General features: G+C 43.4%; 1 protein-coding gene across 4 annotated transcripts in view; it reads right to left on the reverse strand.

The window, feature by feature from the left end:
• Positions 1–21752, reverse strand: part of LOC146797742 (cyclin-dependent kinase 17-like) — a 655932-nt gene that overhangs the window by 431420 nt on the left and 202760 nt on the right. Inside the window, exon 1 of one of the 4 annotated variants that reach the window (XM_085624902.1) lies at positions 7629–8301. The exons of the other annotated variants lie outside the window; for them this stretch is intronic. Coding sequence (XP_085481028.1) covers positions 7629–7716 — 88 coding nt within the window. The 5' untranslated portion in view covers positions 7717–8301. Of the gene's footprint in view, positions 1–7628; positions 8302–21752 lie in introns of those variants that run through there. 4 annotated transcript variants of the gene reach the window in all.

Consider the following 21752-nt stretch of genomic DNA (forward strand, 5'->3'; position numbering starts at 1 on the left):
AACAGGAAAAGAGGCCCCCTCCATTTAAGACTCTGAAAGACATTCTTTTATCTAGAAGGACCACCCTACCCTGCTACAATGTAGTCAAGTGCTGAAGACCCACTTCTCTAAGAACAATACATCAAGAATTAACAATCCAGTGCCGCTCTAAACCATTCTCCCTCACCAATCTGCTATTCACTGTATCCATACATTTGACCCGGTACAAAAGTACACTGCCTCTTGTCTAGGTTCATGCAACAGAATTACAATATGCATGCAGTCTTGCTGACTTCCTGCCTCCTAGACATTGACTCCAAGGAAATCAGCTTTTCCTGAGGAAAATGCATAATTTGAAAATGGTTGAAAAACAAGTGAAGAAATCTGAAATGCGAAGAAGAAGAAGGAAGGAAGAGGAAGGAGGAGAAGGAAGTTGGAAGTAGAGAGGAGGAGGAGGAAGAGGAGGAGGAGGAGGAGGAGGAAGGAGAGGGAAGGAAGGAGAAAGAAAGAAGAGGAAATAAGAAGGGGGGAGGAAGAGGAGATCACAAAGAGTGCTAATAGATGTGGGTTACTAGCAACTAAGCAACCAAAACACAAAATGCGCTAGTCAGCTATGGATAATGTACTGTTGCTGCATACTCAGTAAAGCAAGTGTACTGTTGTTGCATCTGCAACAAAGCATGAACAGCCATCGGGTTATAACCCCCCTTCCCCCTATTTACAGGTTGCAAGTTTAACAAGCTAGTTGTACCCACAGATGTCTAAAGAATGTGTGTGGTATACTGAGAGGTTGATTAACTCTAATGCAGATGACACTTTTCAGAATGAAGGCGATATAGGAAGTTATGCACAAATGGCCATGCTAGGCATAATTTGTTACCACACGCCAAACACCAGGAAAATTTACATGAAGTCCCTCCTTTGGCAGCAGGACAGACCCTCGGACAGAATGACACCAAAGAATAGCATCACACTGCTTGGGCCCTCCCAATTAGAGGGACAAACACCCACACATAGACCTACAAATGCTTCCACAGTAGGGTAAAGAGGAACAGAACCCCACTCAGTACTGCATTTAGGGCTGCTGGAACAAAAAGAGCAGCGCTAGATGCATTTGGAAGTGCGCCACCAGAACAGGAACAATAGCAGACGGGAGCCATAGGCTTACTTAATCCAGAGTACCGGATAGTGGCAAGAGCACAAAAACCATCCTGTAGCAACCCCTTGAAAATCCAAATATTTCTCTAAAACGAAAGCCATAGAAGGGCAACAAACAGTACAGCAAGGAGGTCAAAGGAGAGATGACTGCAGGCGTGAAGCAGTACTGCAGACTACAGACCCCTAGACCTTCCCACCCCTGCCCTTACACATGGAAGCAAAGAACATATTTCTCGTCTGACAAAGTGTCCACATGCTGCTGGTCACTGCCTCCCTTCTGGGGCCCACAAAACACTTTACCCACAAATAGACCACAAGAACTAAATTGCTTATCATCAATCAGTTCAAAGAAGTGCAACCCTACCCAATACTGACTTGACCACATCCTCGCAGCTGGTCAGTCTCCCTCCGCTGACCACCCAAGCTATGACAAACTATGCTAGGACAGAAAGGAAACATTGGATGCATTTGGGAGTGTGCCACCAGAAGAGGAACACTAGCGGATGGGCACCACAGGTTCACTCGATTGAGAGGGCTGGATGGAGGCAAGACCACATTGACCATCCTGCAAGAACTGCCTGCAAATCCCTGAAATAAAAGACATCCATGGTCCATGAACAGCCAAGCACAGAGGGCAAACGAAAGATAAGGAGGGCAGACTGCAGGCGAGAAGCAGTACTGCAGACTATGGACCCCTGGCCCCTCCCACCCCTGCCTTAACACATGGAAGAAAAATCTGCTTTTTGACCGAGTGTTCACATGCTGCTGGTCACTTGCTCCCTCCCTTCTGCCACCCGCAAAATGCTACACCCACAAAGAGGCCAAAGGAACTAGAGTGCTTCCAGAAAAGAGCCCTAATAAAAGCAACCAGATCCAGTGTCGACTAGACTTCATCCTCACTGCTTGCCAATCTCCCCACACTGAACACCCAAAACATGACAAATTATGCCTTAAAGAACCATGGACAGGGAAGGTGGCAAGACCATGATGGGTAGGATCCAGGCCAGGGAGTGATGAAGCCATCAAAATGAATCCCCAGCAACATCAACTGAAATGGTCAAGAAAATTAGAAATAGTAACTCAGGATCAAATATACGCATGCAGGAAGATGAGAGACTACAGTTAAAAGAAAGCCATAAAGATGTGATAGAAACTGTTGGAAGCTCCTAGAGCTCCGAACTGGCATTGGTGTCTCCCATCTTAATTTTCCATCTTCGTCTGTATCGGTCTTAAGAATAAATTACATTAGAAAGGGAGAAATGATTGGTTTATGCTGTATGCTTGTTCCTCTTAGGAATTATTTTAATTCTCCTCTCTTTTTTCATCCTCTTTATGCCTGTCAGATAAACTTATTCAATTTGAAACTGGTTAGGCCACCTAATGGGTCAGGTATTCTTATGCACTAGTTTGCGCTTTAGATTTGCTCCTTTTATCCCCTTCCACTAAATTGCAATTAACTATTCCGTTGCACTGTAACTTTCTTTACCTTTTTCCAACAGTTATTGTAAATATTGCAATAAAGATATATTTTTTTCATACATTTATTTGATCTATTACATTTTAAAATGAAGCTGGGAACTGTTGCTCTTTGACTTTTAGTATACCACTCTTCAATTTATTATTAAGAGAAAATGTGTACTAGCTATTAATAAAGTTAGTGAGTTATAAATTATCTCTTTTATAGCAAAATAAATGATAAAGGCATAAAAAACCAAGTCACCACGATTTGCTAAAGAAAAGAAGCATTCTTCATTACCATCTACACATCACAATCTCAGGACGATTTATGATAAAGATCAATTTTGGAGCGACTCAAACTAGGTCCGACTTTGCAGCATCATCAAGGACACAGTACAATTTGTAATAAAATTCACTTATACAGATCTTTCTGCATTAAGACACATAAGAGGTGAGATAAGCCTGATTCACAATTGTACAGTTTTAAGTAAATCCAAGAAGATTTTGATCAGTGGAATTATCTTTTTCCACATAAACCAATGGGGCTCTTTTTTTTTAATGTTGAAAGGTTCATTAATTATTTTATACCTACTATTTTTAACCTATATTATTGCACACCACGTTTTCAATAGCTGTAATGATATTAAAATTGCATTAATGCTGGGTAAACACAGGGAAGATGCAAAAGCTTTAGGATTTGTGCACAGTTTCATTTTGCCAACTGTGACTCAGTTTCATTCCTCTAAGACGCTTGCATGACATATTAAACAAAATGTTAACATATACGTGTGCATGAGTTTAAGAGCTGGGACACGTCACTGTGTGAAAATTGGATCGGATTATTAGCAGTAGCTTTGATTCACGAGTAATACATTAATTTATTATGGCTATAGATTTTTTTTTTAAACATATTTTATTGGTCAATTGCATAAACATCGCAGGGCTCTGCATATCAAAGACTATTGTCACATCAGACCATACAGTGACACAGGAGCAACTGACTTTTATAGGTGGCAACCAAATAAATAATGAAAATACGCAAACCCATACATCCAAACCCCCCCCCCCCCTCACCCTTCCCCCCCCCCCCCCCAACTCCCCCCTCCCTCACCCTTCTCCCCCCCCCCCCCATCCCCCCCCCAGGTCACACCAAATCCGCATAGCCCTAGCCACTGCCATTATATTATGGCTATATTTGAAACTGGTACCAGAGCTTACAACCACCTTGTCTCTGGATTAACCAATATCCTTCTTCTATCCTTATTCAGAGTACAGATGCTACTAGACAAGATAACAGTTATTAATGGTTAATAACTCAACCTGCAATAAAAGATGAATTGGCCCTTTCTCTCTGCTCTAGTTGCCATCTTAACCCGTTCGACGCTTGTGACGGAGCGGTTCCGTCACGTGCGTCGGTTGCGCTGTGCGCATGACGGAACCGCTCCGTCATGGCCCCGCCCGCGCACGGAATCTTCAGCGCGGCGCGGAAATCCGTGCCGCGCTGAAGGGGTTAAAGGACAAGTGTTGTCAGTAGGCCTTTTGCCATCTCCAGAAGTACCATCATACAAATCAGTTGTGGCTTGTATGTAATTACAGAGGTGGGGAAAAATCCAATTACCTTTCTCACTTGCCACGTAACATCGTCCTCCCTCGGGTGTCTTCTCTCCTGGAAGCTCTGGACACATGAAACTCCACTACCCAATCCTGGAGCTGCTCTCACAGCATGAAAGAAGCATCAGGATTGAAGTGAGCGGCCTCTCTCAGCGCACTTAAGAACGCTGGAGGCCTGTGCTTTCTTTAACCCAGCTGTCGAAGACAGCTGGGTTGGAGAAGTTTAAAATGTGCATGTCTGGCTGGCTGTCGCAAGAAGGCCGGCCAAAGGGACATGCACAATTTAAACATAAGGCCACTGCTCTCTGCTGCCACTCAGCAGCAATTGCCCCATCCCACTCAAACACACGGTTCAGGGCGGGTTGCTTAACAATATAATGGTAATAAATAAACTTTACTATTTTATTTTTTAGCTACTTAGAGCTTTTATTTTTTTGGCACGGCAAAGCTTCTCCGCTCCAACAGAGGAGCCTCTCCTGACACAAACAGAAAATCACCCGTGCTCGCCTGGTGTGTACAAGAAAGAATACCTCTCTCAATATATTGTTTAATCTTGCATGGTTAGATGCGTACCTTCAAGGACAAAAAAGCTTGAACTATATCCTAAACAATTGTCTATTCAAAAATTAAAAGCAATATTTTCCAGACAGTCTACATGACTCACAAATGAAGAAACCTTTTATGAAGAGTTAAGCAAATTAAAGTGGGGAAAAACACCTGCTATGTGTTTATAGGTTGAGCCTACCACACAGAGTAAGCTGTCTGGCTGCAAAACACCTATTGTCTGCTTACAAAGACCTTACAGTGGGCTTACAGCCCACCCACTGCCTCCCACTGGTTGGCTTTATGGTCACTCATTTGCTTGATACTTATTTAATGGCTTGCTTTGTCCATCTTGTGTTTGTCCCACCCCTAGAGAATAGCCTCTTTACTTTTCTGCTCACTTTTAGTAAACTCTTTTTTTTCTTTTACTTTTTGCATAACTACTCCATGAGAGTGCATATGCTTCCATCTGTCTCTCCTGTGTGCTTCTGTCCCTCTCCCTCCTGCTTTGTGTTGCTCTTTCTCGTCCATGTGCAAGCCTCTCCTTCCTTCCCGTGCTGCTCTCTCATCTGTGTTTTTCTCTTCTGTCACCCTGCGCTTCATGTTGCTCTCTCTCACTTATGTGACTCTGGAGGTGATTCATGCTATCGAGCTCACTACGTCCCTGTCCCTTCCAGTGAAGAGGAGAGGGTCCGATGATGAAGCATGCTACTTGTGTGGGTGAGCAATCTTTGCCCATTTTAGTCTGTTACATGAAATTAATTCTAAAAATGGCCGCCAAATATGCCCCATCAAACTTAGACTGTGGATTAGTTAACATCAATGAAACTGGGTCACAGTCCTGATAATAGTACCTCCCCATCCTTCTCAAATGATCCCATTGGTTAGCAAATCACCATCACTCATAGCTCTCCGTGACCCACTGCACAACTTCTCTAAGAGCCCCAGACCACAACTTAATTACAGTCCCAACACACACAATTCAGTTTGGAGACTCCCGATTTTTGAAGCCAATACAAAAATGGCATATTTTAGCCGTCTCTTGCCTAGAAATACCTCTGCTTCAATTTAAGTGAATCTGGAAAAAGCATTCTCCCTGATTTTTTCTCTTCTCAAAATCTTTCACTTTCTAGTTCTGAAATGTTGGTATGTATGCAGTCCATACAAACTTGATCCAACCTACACATCACCAGATCTCGCCCAAAATACCACCTAGAAAGTGAAAAGCAGTCCTGCAAAAATACATACTTGTTCTGTTCCACAAAACCTCTTTCTACCAATGCTATATAGGTACTTAAGAAGCACAAAAGTATCGGCCCACCTCCTGTCTCTTTGCAAGAAGTATCTTCTTTTGTCATTCTTTGCACCCATTTCTTCCTTTGATTTCGTTTACCGAATGGAGGTCATAAAATGTCCTCATCTGCACACACATGTACTTAAACTAGGCAGCTCTTTGCAGGTAATGCCCTTGTAGTCCTTAACTTTGTTTTCCAAGTTAAGATCAACACCTCTGCATAGGGATACACGTGTTAATAACCTCGATGGTGCATGTCACAAAAATACAATTTCCTCAGCTCAATTCTCCCTTTTATTTTAAAGAGTATAATGTATCAACAATTCGTTTTCAGAGACAGGTGAAATATTTGAGTGAAGCTAGTTATAAATACATTAATGTAATTTGCAGATAGAGAGCAAAGGTATCATCTAGTTGGGGCAGGAAGACAATTATGCCCCTCTGTAAATCAAACCTCTTAAAATGCTACAGAATAATTTTAAGGATCAAAATTATTCTGTCAGACCTTAATTCGCATTTCCATTTTGATTTTATTTACAAAGCACACATTTCAAAATACATAATATAAATAAAAAAAAGTTTTATAGTAAAACATAACATCAAGAGCAGAAATTAAAGCTATGTTGTTACTGGCTTGGATAGTGAGCACAAATAATGGGGTGCGAGTACCCACAATGTTCTCACGTGGGACAAAAGATGAGCCTGGAGGAGTGAAGAATTTGCATCATTCACCTCTAACATTCTCTAACATTAAGTGGAAACGAGCAGGCAGGGAGTAGATGCTCAAATATATTTTCAAATACCCAACACCTGCACGCTTACTATATGTTTAACTTTACGCTTCGGCCTGCGATATTACTTATAGATTTTTATTCTCAAATTCAGTGCTTTAAATGGGTTGGTACTGTCCGGTACGGAGTACCTGCACTTCTTTAATTTAAAAGGGGGAGTACGTGCACTTCTTAGTGCTACTGCAATACAATGTAATGGGAGAATGCCAGCACTTCCGAGGAGCACGCAGGTACTCTGATTACCTGCACTTCTATATTTCCATTTCAATCACTGTTCAACACACGATAGACCTCCTTCAGAAACCAAACCAGCAACCGAAACAGCAACAACGTTCAGCAAATACATTTCCCGGGAGTTTCACAGATTTATCATCTTGGCAAATTAGCAAAACATTAGCACGTTTTACATGAACACAAATAGAATAATTAGAAACAGTGGATTGACCAAATTTGCGATGACTTTCCTGCAGATACGCTGTTTTCATCACATAACATTAAAATGATAGCTGGAAATAAGATGGCATAGTGCACTGACAGGCGAATTATTTCCCAGAAACGGATTATCAGATATTTTGGGGGTGGGCCTTTTCATTAAAAGTTTATTATCGGATACTCTTATATACAATCTTACTCCGGAACCTCGTTTGCACTTCAGTCCAAATGGTTTTAGGGTTCTTCAGATCAAAGAACGTTGCCTCTGCTAATTTACACCAAGAGATGAGAAAACATTCCTGCTCGCTAACTTTCAGAGCAGCTGGAAGAGACCATCAATAGTCTTCAGGGTTTCCACTCACCTATTCTGTTTCCAGTGGGCCTGCAATTTTCCAACATTTTCAGCATCCGAAAAGGAGAAAGTCTCTGCCGGTCTCGGTTTGCATTCATGATTTCCCAGTAATAAAGGTCTACCAACGTGTAAAAAATATAATGCGCCTGGAAAATCAGCCCACCGGAGCAGAGGTCCAATTTAATGAAGCTCCCGGAGGATTGGAACAAAGCAAACCCGACTTGCGGACCCTGGAGGATTCAAAGCGGCATCGCCTGCATGCCAAATGTCCTGCTGAATTCCACCGTAGTGTAGCAGAGCTTCTCTGAGGTGAGGCGTGGAAGGTTCACATCTCTAAAAATAAAGATGTCGTCCGAAGCACGTCGACAAGTAATAGATGCTGCGTGCTGCTCGATGACTGGAAGGTTTCAGGGTTCGGCAGACCTGGTCCCGGCCCGCGGGCGGAACCTTAGCCTCTCCAAAGCCTTTACAAAGGGCGGGCATGACAAACCCAAGAGAAGGTAATGCGTGCCCTTTGATGGTGGCTTCGCGGACGGCGTGGGGACCAAAAGGACGGCGTCGTTAGCATATGAAGATCAGGTATGCGGTCCGTCGCGCGTGCACTCGAGCACTCCTGCTCTCGGAGGACAGGCAGGAGGCATTACTTATTCCATGACAGGCACCGGAGGCTGCAAGGAATCATCACACAGGAGGAGGCTGGGCTCCGTGTTAAGGAGGAGCGAGGTGTTCGCTTTCCAGCAGTGTGCGGAGGACCGCAATATGCCCTTAATTTGAAAGCTAATAAAACGGAAAATTTAGTTTCGCGGAAACTGCATATTAACAGTACCACACAGCACAACAAACAGCTTAGTCCTACAAAATACATAACAATAACGTTCAATTTGAGGTTAAAACGGGCACATTTACAAATACACTTTTTTCAGGAAGTCTCTTCAATCAGAGGGGCAGTCATTATGTGTAGACTACTACGGCATGCAAAAGAATTTCAGCGATTACTTTTTTCCGCTTAAAAACACATTAAATCTTTTTTTTCGATATTTAACTGAAAGCCAGGAAAAGATAAGTCTTCTACTCCAGTATGCTGGAAAATGACATGGTGCTGATCAGTCAGTCAGCCTTTCACTGTGAGATGGCTCTTCACTATAAAGTGTCTAATGATGCCCTCACAAGAACTTATTCAGATTTTCAAAACAAATAGAATTATTGACAGATGGAAAGCAATAGCGAGGCTATTTCCCACCAAGGGACTAACAAGTAACATCGGAGACAATAAAAGTCCAAGTTCTTTGTGCTGTCTCTTGGAACCAGAAGTGGCCCTTGGCGACGGGTCCTGCCCCTCCACCTTTATCCACTGCATGAAGAGTGTCTTTCAGGCTGAGCAAAGGTCAGCCTGAAATACACTTCATGAGTTACACTTCATGTGTTTGTCAGGCAGGCAGGTGCTGTACAAGTGCTAAATGCGCTGTCTCCTGACTACCTGAGCCAAATTTGCTAGCCTAAGCCCGCAAGGTCTACTGTGAATCTCATGATGAAGGGGAGCGTCACTGATGGACTTGGACCTGGATGCTTCAGTTTTAAACCTGGATGTACCCAGAACCTAGAGTCCATCAGTGGCGCTCATCACAGAACTGGATGGGGTCAGCGACTCATTGACACCTGCCCACTCTGTGATGGAGTGAGGCAGACCCTCCCTCTCATTGATGGACCTTTTACAAGGTCTGCCAATCAGAAGAGGTGAAGGGATCATTCTTCCGTCCCTTCTTTCAGTACAAAGTCTTCTCTCTTGCCACCCGAGAGGCAGCCTAGTACATTGATTTTGTAATATTGGGTGCATGAGAGAGTGTGTGTGTAATCATGAATGTTTGTTTGTGACTACAGTGAATGGGTGTGTGCATGTGTATGTGCTGGGTGTATGTGTGTGCTTGTGGTAAAGAGTGTGCGTCTGTGTGTGCCTGCGCCACTCCTGCTGCACATTACGGGCCACCACTGGAACACCAAGTTGGGAAATTCTCCATTACTGATACCTAAGCTAGTACCCACCCGTGACTATCCCCGAAGCTTATTCCATTGATTAGAGTGAGAGCACTCATCGAGGTGTCATATACAATATAAATGCATAAAAGGGCACCGGCATCCTGCCTCTTTTCTTATCTACCAGTAGCTCCCATAACCATATTGTTTTCGTACCTGCCAATGATCCCCTTTACCCAACCTTCCTCTACAACCCATTTCCGCTCTTAGTGGGACAACGGTCAGCATCTGCATAGGAAGCAACATCTTTGGTTCCCGACATAACCATGTTTAAAAGAAGATGCCAAGCAAGAGGACTTCATTTCCCATGAACCACCTACGCAGATAGTTACATCTCTGAATTCCTATCATCCATCTGCACAGGAGTGACATTACTGGTTTCAATAGCACCCTGCACTCCTCCCCCTACCAGGACCTACTTAATGGTGGCTGCAGCATGGAAACGCAACAGATGCACATAGTAGGTGTGCCACTGGCGTGCCAAAGGTAAGCCTGTCTGCGTCCTTCCACTCCTGGAACATGTCCAGCGCCAGGAATACTGATTCTCCCCCTACCCACTGCTACCCTGCTGCGCTGCATTCTCATCCTCAGCCGCCACTTTGCTACCATACCGCACAACACAGAGGGAGCATTAACATTCGCCTCTTGCAAGTTCCCATGCATTCTCACACCCCCTACACTCTTGCTCACTCACACAAACCAGCCACCTGCTAACGCTCACACAGACTAAACATCACCCACACAACACGCCACACTTGCATGCATGCTTCTCAATGCCCACTTGCTCACCACACATGCCATGGAGATATGGGACCTACTGCACAGCCACCCTTTGGGGACAGCTATTCCTCACAGAAACATTGGTAAACGTAACATCTGCACCGGAGGTCACTACATCCATCCCTGCTGGCTACAAGACTGCCAGGCAAAACCATCAGCACAAGCCGGGAGGAGGAGTCGCCATCATATTCAAAGATACTATCAGCTGCACCAACTCTACATAGACCCCCCGCCCTGCTACATGGAACACTTCATGTACAAGATATGTAGCAGAGCCAACTTCTCTCTTGGTGGAACATTTTAAACAGACCACCAGAACCTGGCACCAATTTTACCACCGACATCACAGACTTCATCGCAACCCCTCATCAAGGCCAGCACCTTCATCCTCTTCAGATAGCCTAACTTTCACCATGAAGACCACATGGACCCAAACTCTACGGAAGTTCTAGAAAACTTCAGAATCCTTGGCCTCACTGAGTACGTTACCAAGCCTACCCACACAGATCGACATCTACTGGATATAATTTTTGTCTCCATTAGTAACATCACAGTTGACATGCCAGTAACTAAGACATGGACAGGCCACGTCCTCATCAATTTAAGTATACCAATCTGGCACCACCACAGACCTACCAACACTGGAACTGTTCGACCCAGCTAGAAAAGCACTACTGAAGAGGAGTGGGCTTCAGTCATATCTGCACACTGGCCTGAGCACAACAACAACTTGCCAAAAGCCTTCAGGAACCTCAGCAGCTAGATCACTGCATGCACCAACACAATGGCTTCCCTCAAACAGAACCAAACGGCAAGATATTGACCACAGACCTGTTGGTACACAGAAGAAGTCAGGCTGATGAAATGCCACTGAAAGCAACTGGAGCACAATTGGAGAACAAATCAGCCATAAGACGCTACCCCCAGCAGATATGGAACACCAAACGCACAGCTATTGCAGATTGTATAGAGGCCGGCACTAACAGCAGCAAGGACATTTTCACCTTCATCAAGGATTTAATTGTGCCTCCTGCTGCCCCCAGCACCATCACACCTTCACAAGAAGTTTGCAACAAGCTCTCGTATTTCTCCAAAATCACCTATATATACAGCAACGTCTACCTCAACTGGACCCCATCACGGTCGCAACTCAACTTCACATCACAATTGAAGAACGAACCAAGACCTCATGACCTGCTGTCACCCTCGTCGAAATTATTGCTACCATGAAGATCATCCATTCGGTAGCCCCATCTGACCCTTGCCCCCAGCATCCTTTACTATAGAACTCCTACCGATCGGAAAAGCACTAACACCCACCCTCATCTTCCCCATTGAATCAACCATATGCCTGGACACCTGGAAATAGGCCACCGTCAAGCCCCTGTTCAAGAAACCATCCGCTGACCCAGCCACACATTCCAACTAAAAACCCATCGCTCTCCTGTATCTGGCAAAAGACTTGGAGAAACTAATCAACCAACATCTCACCAACCACCTAAGCAACAACCAGCTCCTACACACCAAGCAGTCCGGATTCAGGCCCAACCACAGTGCAGAGACAGCACTCATCTCCACTACAGACTACATTTGAATGATCCTGGACAGGGGAGACACAGCAGTTCTCATTCTCTTGGGCCACCCTGCAGTATCTGACAAGGACTCGCATCCCATTCTCATCAGGGGACTGCACGAGGTTGGAATCCAAGGACCATCCTCTCTGCTGGATATGCTCCTTCTTAGCGGATATAACAAGCTGTCAGCCTGACACCTTACTCCTTATAAGCCTGCAAACTCATCTGCGGAGTGCCTCAAGGATCATTGCTTAACCCCACCCTCCTTAATGCATACATGATCCCTCTCGTCAACGTAATTTGAGCACACAACATCAACATCCTATGCAGACGACACACAGCTCATAAGCTCCCTCTCGGACAAGACCCCCAAACCAAGAAACAAGTTCACCAAAGTTGCTAAATGAATGAAAGCCAAGTGCCTCAAGTTCAACACTGACAACAGAGAAGTAGTGATCATTGGCAACAACACCTCACTATGGGACTTCAATTGGTGGCTGGCTGAAATTAACCTTCACCCAGGAACCTCAAGATAATCATCAACTGCAAACTAGATATGACAGCACAAGTCAATGCTGTTACTGAATCCTGCTTCTACTCCGTAAAGATGCTGAGAAATATTATCAAAAAGCTCCCAAGCATCAGTAGAAAAACTGTCACTCATGCCTTAGTAACCAACACGTTTGACTACAGGAACACTCTGTACGCCGGGACCACCAAGCAACTCAATAGAAGATTATTAAACAACCAGAACTCAGCCAGCCAGACCCATCCTGAACCTCACACACAGAACTCGCATCAAACCCAACCTCAGGAAGCTCCAGTGGCGCCCAATTCACAAACATTCTTTACACACTCCTCACACACACATTCAAGGAAATACATAACTAAGGCCCCACCTACTGGAACAGTCGCATCTCTTTCCACCAACCACCCAGACACTTCTGCTCTGCAGGTCTACTACTCGCACACATCCCACGCATCCACAGAAGCAGATGTGAAGGACAGGCGTTCTCTTTCATTGCTTCTAAAGCATGGAAAGTCATCCCACTCCATATCAGAGCCTCCTCCTCTCTTTTTGAATTCAGACAGAAGCTAAAGACATAGATAATCAATTAACCAACCTACCATGGGCAAGTCTCGCACACTTGCTCAACGGCAGGTTTACCCATGTGGGTCATTGTGCACTATACAAATACACATAACATGCCTCAATTTCTGCTTAAAATATGCAGAAAATGACAAACTTTTGTGCATACAAGGGCCGATGCAATTTTTTGCTCAAATCTCCCTTTCATTTTTGCAAGTAAGAATTTCACTGCTCTAATTTTAGCCCCTGGTCACCAACGCCAATAGCTCAAACTTTCAGTAATGCAAGACCTATTGCACTGCAAATACTTGTTTAACATAAATACACCTCTAGTTGGGATTCATAACACAGGACTGTATGGTATTTCGCAAAGACAAATTTGTTTACCGGTATGTCATAAAAGTACACTAGCCACTCAGATTCCAATTCTGAACCTTTTTATGCTCTGCACCAAATAAGTCATTATGACACAATGCCTGTGGGGTAGACAATCTAGGCGGGGACCCTCGCAGGATTATGTCTGTACCTGGTGCATTCTCCTGCTTCTCTCCTTGTTTTCTCTTCCTCTTGCCTTCACTGTTCTCACTCTCGAGATCCACGGAAGACACCATGTTGCGTGCAAAAAGACACTATTGTAACCTCTGACCCGTTGTACATGTGCACTGGTCTGTGCGACTTGTGTAGCCTGTTTCTAACAAGTATGGGAGGTGCTACTACTTGCAATAGGCGGACATGTTAAGGTTAGGCAATGCGCATACGCACAACCAGGTCACGGGTGCTTGATCGGGAAAGGAGAATGGACAAATGGTGGAAGCCGAACAGAGACAGGAGTTAAAAAAGGGAAGAACAGCTTTGCGATAGAAGCGCTTAAGTCCCATTTAATGCTTGAAAAGAATATTCAGTCCTGTATGTTTTCTTTTCTTTCTGGGAGAGGATGTGGCGTGAAGGCCAGTTATGCCGACTTTAGAATTGGAGAGCCAGTTTGGTTCTCGGCACAGAGTCAGTAACCTGTGATTCTGGGCAAATCACGGAATCTTCCAGTGCCTAACAAAAACAAGCAGTGTTGTGAGCAAAACCGCAGGGGCCTCGGAGGGGAGGTGGGGACCTGGAGCAGTGTTGTGGGAGGGGTGAGGGGGAGGCACTGGGAGATTCAGGAAGGATAAGCAAATAAAACAACCAGACAGCAAGCAAATGAAGCGATGGAAGTCTCACTGCACAAGTAAACAGAACACTTGAGAAGCAAAGACGCAGACCAACCAAAAAAAGAGATCTCCAAGTATAAATAACCTGAACAGTAAGAACACGTGTAAGAGGGCCAGTCCTTATGGGAGGATACAAACTTCCAAAAGGAGGGACTTCTAAGTGTATTCACCATTGAAAAGCCAGTATTTCTAAAGGACAGCAACAGGAACCAATGAAAAATATGGGCGTTTTTTCAAGCCCATATCCTAGATAATGCATGTCTCGAAGAGACAGCACAAGTGCTGCCTAGGCAAGACCTAAAAGGTTTAGGACTATACATGTATTGTGATGCTACAGAGTTCACACAAATAACTTAATTAACAGTGATATCAACAAGGGCGAAGGGAAGTTAAAGGTTATCCTGTGCCCGGTGGTGGAAGGTTGCAGAGTACAAAGCACAAACACCTGCGTCTAGATAGAAGAAATGGAAAGAAAAACAGGAGTTGGTCAGTGTGCCTAACTGATGTGGGATATTCCTTGTAATGGACTAATTCACTCACCCACCAGAGGTGGCATGCTTCACCATACGGAACCTCCTCGTACCGTAATGCCTAGTCCTGGTGCGGGCTACAACCCCCTCATTAGAGGGAGGATTTCAGGGATGTTTTCAGAGTATGATAAATACCCTTCAAATGAGCACAGAGTAGCGAAGAATGAAGAGCGCGAGTGAAAAAGGTGAAAGTTAATACCGGCTCCAATGTATGGAACACATTTTATTCATCTGTCCTTGGGTCAGGATTAAAACAAGAAAAACCAGGTGGGTATACTTATACCTGCTGGATATCTCCCAAAAAGTAGGTTGACTGCCTATGACCCTAAACAGAGGTGTCGTGGCATTCCTCAGGACCTCAAAGCGAAAACATAAAAGTGTTACAATGCAAAACCAGTGGTCCAAATAGAAGTCCATAGTAGGGATCCACTGGCAGCATCCCGCTAAAGTCGGGAAAGGTGCCTCAACTCAGGCTCTGTCGTGAGGCTTAGGGAACAGTCTCCTCGCACTGCAGACTGATGCGGCCACATGCGATGCTAAATCATAAAACAAGTTACATATCGTTCTGCTATGCCCTTCCGTTACACTTCCATGAGTACTTTGACTATTCGGTTCTTTTAGCCATCCATCAAAGTGTTTTATTATCTCCTTATATTAATCTTTGTCCAGAGCAGCATTAAAGAATATGGTATATTCATCTTTTGAAACCTCATACCAGCAATTGTATGAATAAATCTGTATTTGTACCATGTATTATATTAGGTGTTTCCAACATGTTATTAACTACATTTAGCATACATCAATTAAGTGAAAATATCCACACTGTTAATCATTTTTATGTCGGACTTAGTAACAATTTGAAATTGAGAAAAGTTGTCCTCCCCGTGGATATTTTTACAACTACAAAGATGTATAATTAATATCTAATGCTTTTATCGTGATAATGCCTCTTTGTGGTTACCTTTTAATGTCCATTATAGATACAGCCTTATTTGTTCAGGAAAAGGAAGCCTGTATTTTATCTACATCTTAAAGTTGTTTTTTTTAAATAATTAGTAATTCCAAGTATTTTTCCCTTTCTTTATCTTTAAGTAGATTGCCAAAAAAACAAATTATCTCACTTTGTTGCTTTTACCTCTGCAAATTAATTTTTGCACTTTCAGATCCAGTTCTTTTATTATTGTTTAACATAATCAGGTTACGGACATTCAGATCAGAGCCACCATCCTGGAGGCATCTAGTAATCATGTGAAATCGCGCATGCGTATCTAATCCTGCAGATAACTGCGCATGACTGCCAGTGACCCGCCTGGCTCCAGCATGTGGAGAGATACCTTTTCATATTGTTCTTCTGAACATGTTAATAATTAGGACTGTCGTATTATTGGCATAAATCAACATGAAAGCCATATTTTTTTTCCGACACCCTATCTGATGGCATTGCTCCATTTTTTCAGTCCATGAATACGCATTGTAAGTCTTTACCAGACTTTTTAGAATACTCTATTTTAACTTGACACTTTAGAATACATTCATACTGATTTGATCTCTTTATAGCAATCTGCAGATTTATTTGTTCATGTCAAATCTTTTTCACTTCGCAATAAAAACCTTTTTTTACCAGTATTGGTGGAGCACTCACTCTGCTAAATCTTTTTTTGCGCCACTCTGATGTCCTTTCCTGGACTCATTCTGCAACTAGGTGTCCTCACATTAGGCACAAGTTCTATTTTGGCATAATGCTTATTTATGGGTCTTAAACATGATGTTGCAACATACATCATGGACACGTGTCAATAATAAGAATGTTTTTCACCTTGGGGTTTTGGAGTTCCAGACAACTCGAGCTAGTTTCTATTAAATTTGAAGTCACTCAATACCCCTCCGTGAAAAAAAGTTATTCAGTGTTACCCGTCTATAATTCTCTATCTTGTAAACAACTACATTTATTAACTCAAGACGTTATTTAATCTTAAAACCAATAGGACTTACATCTTCATTTTTCTGCTTCATGTAACCATTTATTAATTACATCTTTTTTTCTCCATCGTTTCATTTTTGCATCAGTGCTGTACAGTTCTATTAGAGCTATGTGAGTTAAGAAAGAAGCAAGAAAATGATCTAGGCTTATCCATCATCAGTGTTACAAAGGTGAGGTCAGATTCATCTCAGCACATTCCAGCTGAATTCCTGGTACATTGGCATAGTTTCTATCAAAGCATTGCTTAATTTTTTCTCATCTGTTGTTGTAAGTCCGTCTGCCATATAGCAAGACTGGTCATACTTTAAATGGAATGCTGTACTTACTGGTTTTAAAGAACAGCTGGAAACAGTATAAAGCTGGCCAGATCTCATATGTACAGCCCAATTCTGTCGCCTGGTATAGGTACCACCTGTCAGAGATACACTTTATTTGCCCAAATGAATATTGATTCACATCTACCACTATATCAAGTAAATGTAAATGTGCAGATATTTATATAGCGCAAATCACCAACCGGTCTCTAAGCGCTTGCTTAGGGAACCCGTCCTGGTATTCCCCTGTGAGATAACCCAGCAGGGCATCCACAAGGTGAAAGCCAGGCATCCCGCCGCGAGGGGCCATTGTGGAGATTAAGCAAGCTATTGCCCAGAGTCGCAGAGTGTGAACCCATGAATCAAGTATGCACTGGAGCGAGAATTATCGAGTCCATGGACAATTTATGGACTCAAGATCCAGCCGAGCCGGGAATTGAACCCTGGTCCCGGGCTGACCTCTGCTTCCAGGTCTGCCTACTCTAACCAGTGAGCCACACTTCTCCAGTGGAACACAATAACAGATATCACTACATAGTCTTCCATTAGATCCTAGAAAGAGGAGTTAAAAATAGAAATCGATAAGTATTAAATAGGGGTCAATATAAAACATTTACCTATACATTGTTTATAATATATATATATGAGATTGATAAAGGCTTCTTTGAACCTGAAACGCGTCTCTTTTGTCGCAGGGTCGAGGGAGACCCCAGAAAATAAATAATGCCGTATCTCTACAGCCTGTGTGCATGCCTTCTTCAATTGGAGTAGGACTGTTTGTATTACCTACTGGCGGTCGCCAGTAGGTAGTTATAGTTAGGACCCTGTTTCCATAGGAAAACCGCAACATTCTATTTTGAATAACTTTGGCGCCGGTCGACGAATCCTCGCCAAATTTTCAAAATAGGTGGGGCGCTGTGCTCCGCTCCTACCCTGAAAGTCTCGGGGGGATTCGTCAAGCGGGGGCTGAGATAAAAGGGGGTCCCAAAACACGTTTTTACCATGCATTTTTCCATAGGACCTTTAGACACAGCTACAGCCCGAACGGCTGAACAGAGTTAAATGAAATTTGGCAGAGAGGTAGTCCTCAGGTCAAGGAAGTGCCTTTTGTAGGTTTGGTGTAAATCTGTTCAGTAGATTCTGAGAACATAGCCTTTAAATCAATATATATATCTGAGCCAGCTTACGGTGCGCTTACGGTGCGCTTACCGTACGCGCACGGTGACGTGCGCGAGCGCGATTCTGATTGGCCGTTAGATCTGAGTAAACATTCGAATCGGTCGAAACCAGGAAGCGGCGGCTGCCATTTTCTCTCTCGCACTCTGACAGGGGATTGAAAAACAAAGGGCAAAAACATGTAAAGGGGCTGTTTTGACAGCCCCCAAGCACCTAGCCATGTTGAGGGAGTCCCCAACGATCCCCCAAGGCAAAAAATGCAATTTTATTTTTTTCGAAAATTTCGCCGATTACGCTTACCGTACGCTAAAAAAAATTACAAAAAAAAAAAGTATCCACACTCTCCCCACCCCATGTGCAAATGGTGCCCGAATGGCACCATTTGTGCATGGCATATCACATCTCAGAAAAACTAATATATTATCTGTCACAACGATGCTCATCATATGTCCTCCATGTGCGCACGGTGCGAGAAGCGCATCGTGCGTTCATGGCCCATCTAGCGTAACGTGGGCACGCGGTGCGCGAAGCGCACCGCGCGCACGGAACGAACTGCGTTAAGTGGGCGCGCACGCCACGAATGGCGTAAAGTAACTTAGCATTTAAAAAACCGTACAAATTCACTGAAAAAAACATAGGTTTCACACACGTTATAGTTAGGAATTAGCATTTAAAAAACCTTGCAAATTCACTGAAAAAACCATAGGTTTCACACGTTATAGTTAGCTGGACATTTTACTGATAAAAAAACAATGAAATTCCACGTTATAGTTAGTGCAGGCAACTATAACTCACGCAACCGCAATCCTCTGCTGATGACATATGTGTCTTTATGAAAAAAAAAAATTGTAATATATGTATAGCTAAAATTTAATTGAAGAAGACATGGGCAAATAAGTGTCTCAATACAGTATTAGCATCAGCAGAGGATTGCGGTTGCGTGAGTTATAGTTGCCTGCACTAACTATAACGTGGAATTTCATTGGTTTTTTATCAGTAAAATGTCCAGCTAACTATAACATGTGTGAAACCTATGGTTTTTTCAGTGAATATATATATATATATATATATATATATATATATATATATATATATATATATATATATATATATATATATATATATATATATATATATATATATATATTCACTGAAAAAACCATAGGTTTCACACATGTTATAGTTAGCTGTACATTTCACTCGTAAAAAACCAATGAAATTCCACGTTATAGTTAGTGCAGGCAACTATAACTCACGCGACCGCAATCCTCTGCTGATGATGTCAGATATTACATCACTGATGACATATGTGTCTTTATGAAAAATAAATATTTGTAATATATGTATAGCTAAAGATACAGTATTAGCATCAACAGAGGATTGCGGTCGCGTGAGTTATAGTTGCCTGCACTAACTATAACGTGGAATTTCATTGGTTTTTTACGAGTGAAATGTACAGCTAACTATAACATGTGTGAAACCTATGGTTTTTTCAGTGAATTTGCAAGGTTTTTTAAATGCTAATTCCTAACTATAACGTGTGTGAAACCTATGGTTGTTTCAGTGAATTTGTACGGTTTTTTAAATGCTAAGTTATGTATTTATTTTGTCGGTCTTTTACCTTATTTTATGTTTTTTAAGATGGAGGGCTGTGTGGCCCCCCCTTCTTTTTCTAATTTACTGGCCCTGGGGACCCCATCCCCAGGGCCTGCACCCTAACTTTTTTTGTTGAAAAAAATAAATTTGGCCCTCCCAAGGCCTTAATCGGCCCCGGGGACCCCAACCCTTGGGTCATTGCCTTTTTTTTTTTAATTCGTTAGGAGGGGGGCTGCGTTGCCCCCCTCCTCGGGCCACTTATGGCCTCGGGGACCCCATCCCCCGGGGCCGGCCTTGGATTTAAAAAAAATATATATTTATAGAAACACCTAGGACATGCTGGACAAACCGTATATACCTATCACCATGACGATTTGCGTGATATTCATTAAAATGCGACTATGCATACAATGAATCCACGTGGAATGTATTTACACCGCTAGTGAAGCTCTTACATGTCTGATGCCCTACCGTGCCTAATCCCGGCGCCCCCGCCGGTGGGTACTCTCCAAGTAGACACCCTTGTCGTTTATTTATACAAACATGGGTAGCTATTGACAGGCACATTTAATACACACACACACCAAGCCATTCAAAGGGGATTCGACAAAAATTCGACCAAACTGTGCAAGAAACCCCCCTCACGGTTAATAAAACACACATCCACCGCCGGATGTGTAATACTTTTTATTTTACTCTCTGGAAAGGAGACGAACCTCACTTGAGAGTCACAGCGTGCTCCTGGCTAAGCCTAATGCTGTGTTACACTCACCAGTGCCCGCCGAGTGCCACACACCTCTGTGTTCTATTCCACCAGCTAGTGCGTATGCTATGACACTCTCTAGCCCATGTGCATGTAACACCACCCCGTGAATATATCATGCCACACTTGCCTTTGCACGGGTTATATTGCCCCATCTAACGTGCCTTCCTCAAAGCCTATGTTATAACGCACAGCGCTATGCCATACATATTACAATCTGGGATCCATATCTTTGTCACAATGCATATGCAACGTTACACTCCCCAGCACATATTTTAAATTACAACTTTAGAGACTAGTTCGGTTACACAACACTGCCCTGTGCATATTACACTCCAAGGCGCATATCGCATAGCACGCGCTAGTGCCTGTGCTATCTCGCGCTCTCCAATGAATCTGTCATTGCGCACAATGTATTGCATATTATATTTCATGCCCCTTTTAATCTTATATCACACTTTTTGGTGCATAGTTTATACCATATACTATATCTAGTTTTCATTTTCAATCGTGCTCTCAGGACTATGTTCTATATAACACTGCGTCCACCTACCCTTTTCACGGGCATTTCATTTTGCGAAGGGGGGTGGAGGGTCAGGGGGTGTTTCTGCCAAGTGAGCCCGGAGTAACAGTCACAAACATCCTCGTCTTCCTGAATAAAAGTGAGATCATGCTGCATACTTGTTCATATTTTAAGTCGTTCGCACAGACACACATTTTAAAAACAATAAAGTTCCTAATACCCACCTTCTCTGAACAGGTAGCTTGCTGCCCCATCTACCTCCTCCCTATCCTCTGTTGTCTGAATCCATGGACTAGCCTCCTCCCTCCTGCCATGCATGGTCTGATGTGCTGCCACTGCCCTCCATTTAGCATGATATACCAGTCCACTCCTCCTGCCCTCCATTGCCCAATTCTATGACCCATCATTGACCTCCTGCTTAGCCTCTGTGCTTAGCTTGCTGCCCCTATTCTCCTTCCCCCTGCCCTCCGATGTCTTTATGCATGCCCCTGCTCCATCCTTTTTGCCCACCATGTTCCATGGACCTGCCACTCCTATCTACTCTGAGTGTTCTGTTGAGCTGCCACTCCCCTCC

Source organism: Triturus cristatus, chromosome 9, assembly GCF_964204655.1.
Source record: "Triturus cristatus chromosome 9, aTriCri1.1, whole genome shotgun sequence".
NCBI classification, from domain to species: Eukaryota; Metazoa; Chordata; class Amphibia; order Caudata; family Salamandridae; genus Triturus; species Triturus cristatus.